This window comes from Empidonax traillii, unplaced genomic scaffold (assembly GCF_003031625.1).
Source record: "Empidonax traillii isolate 1590-97213 ecotype Southwest subspecies unplaced genomic scaffold, ASM303162v1 scaffold541:size654180, whole genome shotgun sequence".
NCBI lineage: Eukaryota > Metazoa > Chordata > Aves > Passeriformes > Tyrannidae > Empidonax > Empidonax traillii.
The window spans coordinates 326,412-334,175 of record NW_020955734.1 but is presented as its reverse complement, the minus strand read 5'-3'; the positions used below and the strand labels follow the sequence as shown (position 1 = coordinate 334,175).

Genomic DNA, 7,764 nt, shown 5'->3' with positions numbered 1-7,764 from the left:
TACTTTGTGGCTCTGTAAAAATGTCCCATCTTTCTTTCCTGCTTTGCACCCACAGAAAGGGTGAGAGGTTGAGGTAAAGAGCCCTGTGGAAGCTGTGATAGTCACAGAAGCAGAAATTGAGGATTTTAAAGTGCTGCGTGTCTTTTTCTGACCGTTTTCACTCTTTGTTTGGCTTCCACAGGCCAGTTAGATTCTAGAGAGATCTGACAAAGGGGCTGCTTGTCTGGATCTGGGCTCCACTCCTGCACCAGTTTGTAGCCACAGCGAGGCTTTTGGGACAAAGGGGCTGCTGAAGATGGATTTGAGTGGCCCCTTTAACTCACAGTTGGGTTTTTTTTGGTGTATCTCAGGCTCCTTGGGAAGCTTAAGCACACTTTGCACTGCAGTTGCTCCCGAATGACTGCCTTGCCTTGCCAGCTTCCCACCTCTTTCCCCCTCTTCCCTTAGCCTGGATCTCCTTGGACAGTTTTCCTCCCCCAGAGCTTTCTGCATTTGCATGAAGGGCCCAGCCCTAAAAACAAATAAATATCCAGTCTCTGCATGACAAGTGAAGTCAGTGGGTCTACTCACATGAATTCAAGTTTGCTGGAGCAGGCCCTTAGGCATTAGTTATTTTGAAGTAAAGTCCAATTTTATTAATTCTACTCTGTTCTGGGCTTTGGAAAGAACAGTTACAAAAGGGATGGCGGGTCTTAACTTTTTACAATGGCATTTTGTTCCTCTGCTGATTCCTGTCAAACAAACAGGGGCTCGGCGTGAGAGGGTTCCAAGCACTGTGTCCCTGTGGGATGTGCAGATTCCTGCACAGGGAGACTCTGGATGCACACACAACATCTTCCCTTTGCACAATACTTACCCAGACAAGGGACTGCACATCCAGGTGCATATACATTTGTAAGGACATAGATATGCATGTGCTTACACATGTGTAAACTCTTAAGTGCACATATACAAACATTAAAAATCAAATTAGTCTTAGATGAACCTTTTGCATTTTTTTTTCATTAAAAAGGACATTTTAAACCTCTTTTGTTGTTGTTGTTGTTGTTCACTTCAGTTTTACTATAACTAATACAATTCACCTGATCACCTAATGGGCTATTTTCCTCTCAGTATGTTAAAACACTGATTAAAATGCATTACAATTATTAAATTGGGTAGAAGAGCACTTCTTGTAAGCTTAGTCTGGAACTCCTGGGGACCCAGTTGTGCAGTGAAAGTTTTAGATCATGTCTCGTGTGTTACGGATCACACAGCACAGAATCATGCTGAATATCATGCCAAAGATCTAGAAGAGAAGGGACGTGATTTAGGGATCCACTCACAAAACAGTGATAAAATAATCTGCATATCAGAACAATCTGAAGGCTCACATGGCAGAGGAGTGGCTGCTCCCATCTACAAACCCCAAAACATCAGGCAATTAACCCGCAGGAGATTTCACTGATCCTCAAAGCCAAGATTTTATCTGCCCCTCGTGGTTTTACTGCTCTTTCTTCTAAACGTCAAGGCCACCAACACTGCCCCAAACACTATTAACATAAATTTAACAGGCTGAATAACTGTGGCTATTGGTATTCTCCATGGTATTGCACCACAAGGTGCTGAGTTGAAGGATGCTTTTAAGTGGAATATCATGCAGGTTTGAGTGATTCCAGAGGGACCAGATTCCTGGAGCTTGTGCTGAGCACTGCGGATGTGCTGGAAAACTCTTCCTGCTAAAGCCTGGTGAGCTCCAGCCTGAGCATCCTGCTGCATCCCTGGGTCAGGGTGACACCTATTGGTCACAGCTCTGTCCTAGAAAACCTGATTATAAACTGTCCTTCAAATGGTAGGTACTCTCTACTCCTCATGAAAACTAAGGAATGGATCCTAAAGGATTTAAAGCATCAGTCTGTAGAGTTGTTTTGGGGTAGATGAAATGCTGCTGTGGCCTTTTGCTTTTCAGTTTGGTTCATGTGCACTCCACATTCCTACTGTTACAATAAAATGAGGTTACCATTGCTTTGGACCCTGCCTAAGGACACAGGGTACTGGGCTCAAGCAGAGGTTTGAAAACATGGATTTACTCACTGTGATGCCAGCAATTGCAATTCCAACAATTCCAACTAAATGCAGATTAGTATCAATTACATTCTGAATTTCAACCAGGCAGTTCTGTCAAGAAAAAAAAAAATGAAAGATTTCTTTACTCCTAGAAAAAAAATACATTCCAACCAACTCCATGAACTGTTCTCAAAGAATAACAGATAAATATGAAAAAATATTGCAGTCACCATCCTAATTCCTGCACCTGAGCCTTGTGTTTTGTTGGACAACTTTCACAGCATATTCCCTTTTCTAGTGAGACATCTGTACCTCTTGCCTGTACAGGCTGACACAAGTGCTTTTCTTACACTCAGCTCTCCCTAAATTTAAACTCTTTTATATAACAGGCCATGAAGAAATCTCATGCTGGAAATCACAAGGTAAAAAAAAAAAAAAAAAAAAGGAAGTTCTTCCTTTCTTTTAATTACAGAATGTCTCCAATTTTTACTCACCAATTGGCATGAAAAAGTGATTAGAACAACCAGGACAAGGGACACTTACCTTTGGCAGCTGGATATTCTCTGGACAGGGTAATGCCACTTGTTCCACGTTACCTTTCCCACAGCATTGGAGCTAAATGAGAGAGAGAGAGAGAGAGGAAGAATCAGAGTGGTGGAAAAGCCACAGACTGTTTCATACTGAAAATCAGTTACTACTTTCCAACTGAAAGTGAGACATTAAATAACCAAAAAAAAAAAAATAGAATCAATACAGATCAAATAATAATTTTATTCTCTCTATTAACCACTGCCTCTGGTAGAGTTCCAACTGCGTGGGATGAAATTCTCAGGAACGAGTTTCAGTTGACTGAGGCAGCAGCAAACAGGCAAATTTGTATTTGCAACGATGTCCAGAAGGGATTTTTATTACAGTATCTGATGACAAAGCAAACAAGTGGATTTGGGAGAAGCTGACCCGTGGCTCGCAAGGAAACAGGAGTTGTTAAAGGGAGAAAGCAGAAAGGTCAAGTATCACCCACGGAATTATGGGCAATGCACAAAAGCTGCAGCAGAGAATGCTGGAATTTTATTTCTGACACAACATCGTGCTGGGTTTGGAGACAGTAATAAATCAGTGCTTCGGAGGGTTTGTTTTTCCTGTTTGCCTATCTCCCAGAAAATGCTTGGAATTCCTCTTTGGGTCAGAAATAACGGCTATGGGAGAAGGACAAAAGGGTCTGAGGTTGTGAAATGTTTGTTCTAAAGAACGTGGGAATTGCTGTAAGGAGCAACAAAGCTTGGGCTTGATCTCTGTGGGAGGCAGTGTAGATACAGGATGGACACAAATAGGATTGAGGAAGTCACAGGTTCCAACTCTGATCCAGACACTCACTTTTTGGGTGGCCTGAACTGTGTCACACGTGCACTTTGGGTTCTTTTCCTACTTGGTGCAGCCACTGACAGCATCTGCCACATTGTGGGGTCACTTTTTTCTCTGGGGCAAATGCAGAGGATTCAGGCATTTCTCCTTCTCTCTGCATTTGTGAATATTTTTTCCTTGGATTTAAATACCAAAAGGGCCATAATAGTCATATCGTCTGCACAACCAAGACCAGAAGCATCAGGAATTTTGAAGCCTGGCCAGTTGCACTTTTAAAAGTAGAGACCCAAAAACCAGAACTCTGGATCCCCCCCAAAAAAAGCCCACTCAGTAAACTCTCAGGGTTGTGAGCCTCTGGCCCCATTGTGAGTACCCTCAGTTCTATTCTTCCACACCTCAGTGGGAGGAATTCTGGGTTCTAGTGGGTGATGTGACAGTGGAGCAGTGGTGAGGTGACAAAGGTGGGTACTCACAGCCACGTGGTAGCGGTAGATGGTACTGTTGACCTTCCCCACTGGGTTTTTCATATAGTCATCATAAGCATCTTCATAGATCTTCTGGGCCTCCTGTATTGCCTGCAGAAATCAGACTTTCCAAGTGAGTAGAGCAAATCAGCCTTACCCCCAGCCCAGAGCAAACTTCCAGCTCGTGTGATCAACCTCCAGGGCAGGAAATTGTGCCTGATAAACGGGTACAGGATTGGAAAGACAGGAGGTTTTGTGAGGGTCAGAATGTTCACAGGCTGTGTTCTGTGGTTTTTGGTTAAACACTGTTAGGTGGAGAAGCTCAGTGCCTGAATTTGTTTGCCCTCTTTTTTTGATGCTCCTTGTGGATGGGAGGTAGAACCACACCTACAGATTTTCTTTAACAGAGGGGAGGGCAGAAACTGCATCCTGTTCTGGACTTGTGACAACACAAGCTCTCATTGACTCCAGAAAAGAATGTCAGAGGGTCTTCCTGGGAAAAGTCTCCAGGGAAGTTTTCCTACGCTGCAGGTCAGTCAGCACTGGAATCCATAACTGCCCCATTAGCACATTAGAGACTCTTTGCTACTTACCACTTTCTTGCCTAGAAAGGCAAATACTCCAGCAGTGACCTCAGCTGCAAATATCACCAACAAGCAGGCAAAGAACTGTGGAGGAAGGAGAGAATCTCACGTGAATATCCCTCGTTCATGGGGGCTGCCAGCCAGCCCCTCGTCCTTGCCCAGACCAACACCCCACATTGAAGCAAAGCTGGTGAGCTGGGTCTGTACAAAGCTTTCCAAAGCTGGAAACAGGGAAAATGGCAAAGATGTGGCTCAGGTGGAGCTTTAGGGGAGACAAAAGGTAATTCCAGGGAACGTATCCCAAGAGCCAAGCACGGGAACTCCTTCATGCACAGCAGCTCTGCAATGGCAGGGTGGTTAGAGAAGCTGGGTAAGAGGACACAGGACCTGAAAGGTCTTGGACATTAAAGATATTTCCACTAATGACACATTAAATGCTTTGAATGATCTCCCTGCTCATCCCCCCAAGGCCCTTGAAAGCCTTTACTCACTGCTCCAAGTAAGCACTGAGACTCCCGGGCTGCTCCACAACACCCGAAAAATCCGACTGCAGACATGATGGCCCCTGCTCCCACCAACACGTAGAGTCCTGTGGGAAACCAGAGGCAGGCAAGAATTTAGGAAGGTTTCTCATGCTCAGGTGGAACTTCTTGTGTTTTGTTTTATGGCCATTGCTCCTCGTCCTGTCAGTGAGCACCGCTGAGAAGAGTCTGGCACCGTCCTCTGACACACCTTGGAGATATTTGTATTGATGGAGGATATGATTAATGATCAGTCATATCAACAGCCCCCAAACCTGTCCCATTCTTAATTGACTGGGGCTGGAGGTGTGCTGTACTGCCCTGCAGCAGTGGAACTTAAAGGAACATGGGAGATGTCAGCGTAGCCCCGTACAGAGTTAACATTTAGGACTCTGGCTACGGCTCAGAACCTGACAGGACTAAACTGTAAAGGTAAGAGGAATGGCATTCATCTCTGCTACCTGTAACACTGCTGGAAATACATTCAACAGGTGGTTTGGGGTTTTTTTTTAATTTTCTGTATGGGCTTTGTTTAGGACAAAAGGAAAGCAGAGCACAGAGTTTCCCTCGTGTCCTCCCTGCGAGGGGACAGGGAGCTGCTGGCTGTGTGCACTAGAGGGCACAGCGAGCCTTTGCTCCCAGCCTGGACTGTGGAAACTTTAATGAGAACCTTTAGCGTGCTCATTTACCAATTTAAACGTTATTTTAAATCTGACCCAGGGTTAGCAGAGCTGCTGGCATTTACTGTTAGCAGGCCTTGTGTAAAACCCAGACCAGGAAGCCCTACAAGTGGCAGTTTGCAGTTGCTAGAAAACAAATGTAAAAATAATCAATATGTAAGTGCAGAGCATCCAGCTATACAAACTTCTGCCTGCTGCCCATTCACTGCCACATCACTGTCCAGGCTCTTTGTATCAGCCAGGTATCCATCCCAGTCATTGTGATCCTTCTCTTCCCCTCCGTCCTCCTGCCCCAAGTTGGCTAAGGATTCCTGCTGAGAAATAAATTCTGCTAAATAGCAATAAAACGATTACAATTGATAATTTAATTTTAACTGCTGACTGTGCTGGCAGTTCGTGCTCTGTGTTTTCTAGATTTTTAATATTCAGCGACTTGTGTCTTTCTAGGACAGCATTCTTCAAGCTGATGCTTGTACACACGTCCACAGCACTGATACACAAAGAGATATATATATGGCTCAGGAGAAAAAGGTCAGCCCTCGTGGAAGATGAATTGGAAAAGACAAAAAAACACCCCCCCTCTCTCAGGTGCAGAACCTGCTGCTCGACTGCCAAACACCAACGCTGCCATTTCCTCCGATCTCCATGGTGACAAACGCCGGGTAATTACAAAGATGTTTCCTGGACCTTTTCTGTCTGTCACTCCCTGCCCTGGTCCCTGTAATTACTTATCAGGCCACTCAGCAGAGCTATTTTTGAGTCAGGAGTCGGGAGAGGAGTCTTCCCATTTCTTTTTGTCTGTTCCCAGCGAGGAGAGGACAGACTGAGCTCTGTGAGCCTTGGGGGGGGGGGTGAGACCACTTTTAGGAGTTTGGATTTGCGTTTGTCGGAGGAGCAGCCTGAGCATTTCACTCGCATGAGTCACAACTGAACCGCTACCTCAATCAGAACTTCCCTTTTAAGGCGTGTTACAGGAAGAACTCACACCACTCACTAAACAAAGCTGAGCCCCACAGCTGAGCCAGCCAAGAGTTTAAAACCACCTTCTTCCATCTTCTTCTGCTCAGGAGAGTTCAGCCCACTCTGTCCTTTCTCAGCACCGGTTGCTGATACTCAGAGAGGTATTTCCAGCTGGAAAACAGGGATGACACTTCAAATTTCCACAAAAATAAAGATATTTTTTGCTTCTCTGCTATATATACACACACATGTAATCTTTCACACAGGAATGAGACTTGTGATTTTTGGGTTGTCCTGTGACCAGGAGTTGGACTCGCTGATCCTTGTGGGCCCCTTCCAACCCAGAATATTCTGTGATTCTGTGAGACACATGAAGAGTTGCTTGGAAAAAAAAAAAAATTCAAAGGGAATTCAAGTTATTTCTTGGTTTTCCTTGCGAGGTTTCCCAGCACTCACATCCAGGTATTGTCGATGGAAGATAACTTCCAGGAAGGGTGTCAAAGCAGTAGATGCAGAAACATCCTAGATGGTGTAAGTACATGAGGCAGGGATGCAGTATGTCCTTTCCTAGTGGGCTGCACACAGCAATGTGGGCGTGATCACCTCAAATTCTGAATAAAAAGAGACCTAAACTTTTAAGTGGGAGAAAAAAGAGAGAGTAGAGAGAAAAGAGAAAGCCAAAGATGACAATTTCTGGCACACACCCCTTAAAACCACAGCCTGACCTAAAGCCACCATGCACTGAGAGCCATCCTTAGCCCACTTGGTCTCACCAATGCAAATCCAGAAATTTGGAGGTTTTAATGCTAAACATGGTTATCCAGTAGTATCATGTGGCAGCAGTAACTGAGCTTCACTAAAACCCATCCCTTTCCAACAAGCAGGGTGGAAAGCAGAGCCTTAATCAGCCTCTATTCATAAGAACTTCCATTGTAAAACACAAAGCCTTGGCACGGCCTCCAGTTTGGCACCCACAGCACGGCAGGGAAACAAAAAAAAAGACACAAAATGGACCACGTTGGAGAGCTGGGAACGCACACAGAACAGTTCACCACAGAGCTCAGCATGGCAGAAAGAGGTGTGTGAGTCCAGGTCAAGGTAGAGAGCTTGTTTTGGTGGATGGAAAACGATGAAGAGACTGCCCAGC

At 44.9% G+C, this 7,764-nt stretch overlaps 1 protein-coding gene across 1 annotated transcript in view; it reads right to left on the bottom strand.

Moving 5' to 3' along the window:
* Positions 1 to 1,041: 1,041 nt before the first annotated feature.
* TSPAN2 (tetraspanin 2) overlaps positions 1,042 to 7,764 on the bottom strand; it is a 17,634-nt gene continuing 10,911 nt past the window's right edge. The window contains exons 3-8 of the mRNA XM_027897426.1: positions 4,948 to 5,045; positions 4,466 to 4,540; positions 3,882 to 3,983; positions 2,590 to 2,661; positions 2,074 to 2,157; positions 1,042 to 1,288 (exon numbers count right to left, since the gene is read on the bottom strand). Of these exons, the coding sequence (XP_027753227.1) occupies positions 1,223 to 1,288; positions 2,074 to 2,157; positions 2,590 to 2,661; positions 3,882 to 3,983; positions 4,466 to 4,540; positions 4,948 to 5,045 (497 nt within the window). The 3' untranslated portion in view covers positions 1,042 to 1,222. The remainder of the gene's footprint in view (positions 1,289 to 2,073; positions 2,158 to 2,589; positions 2,662 to 3,881; positions 3,984 to 4,465; positions 4,541 to 4,947; positions 5,046 to 7,764) is intronic.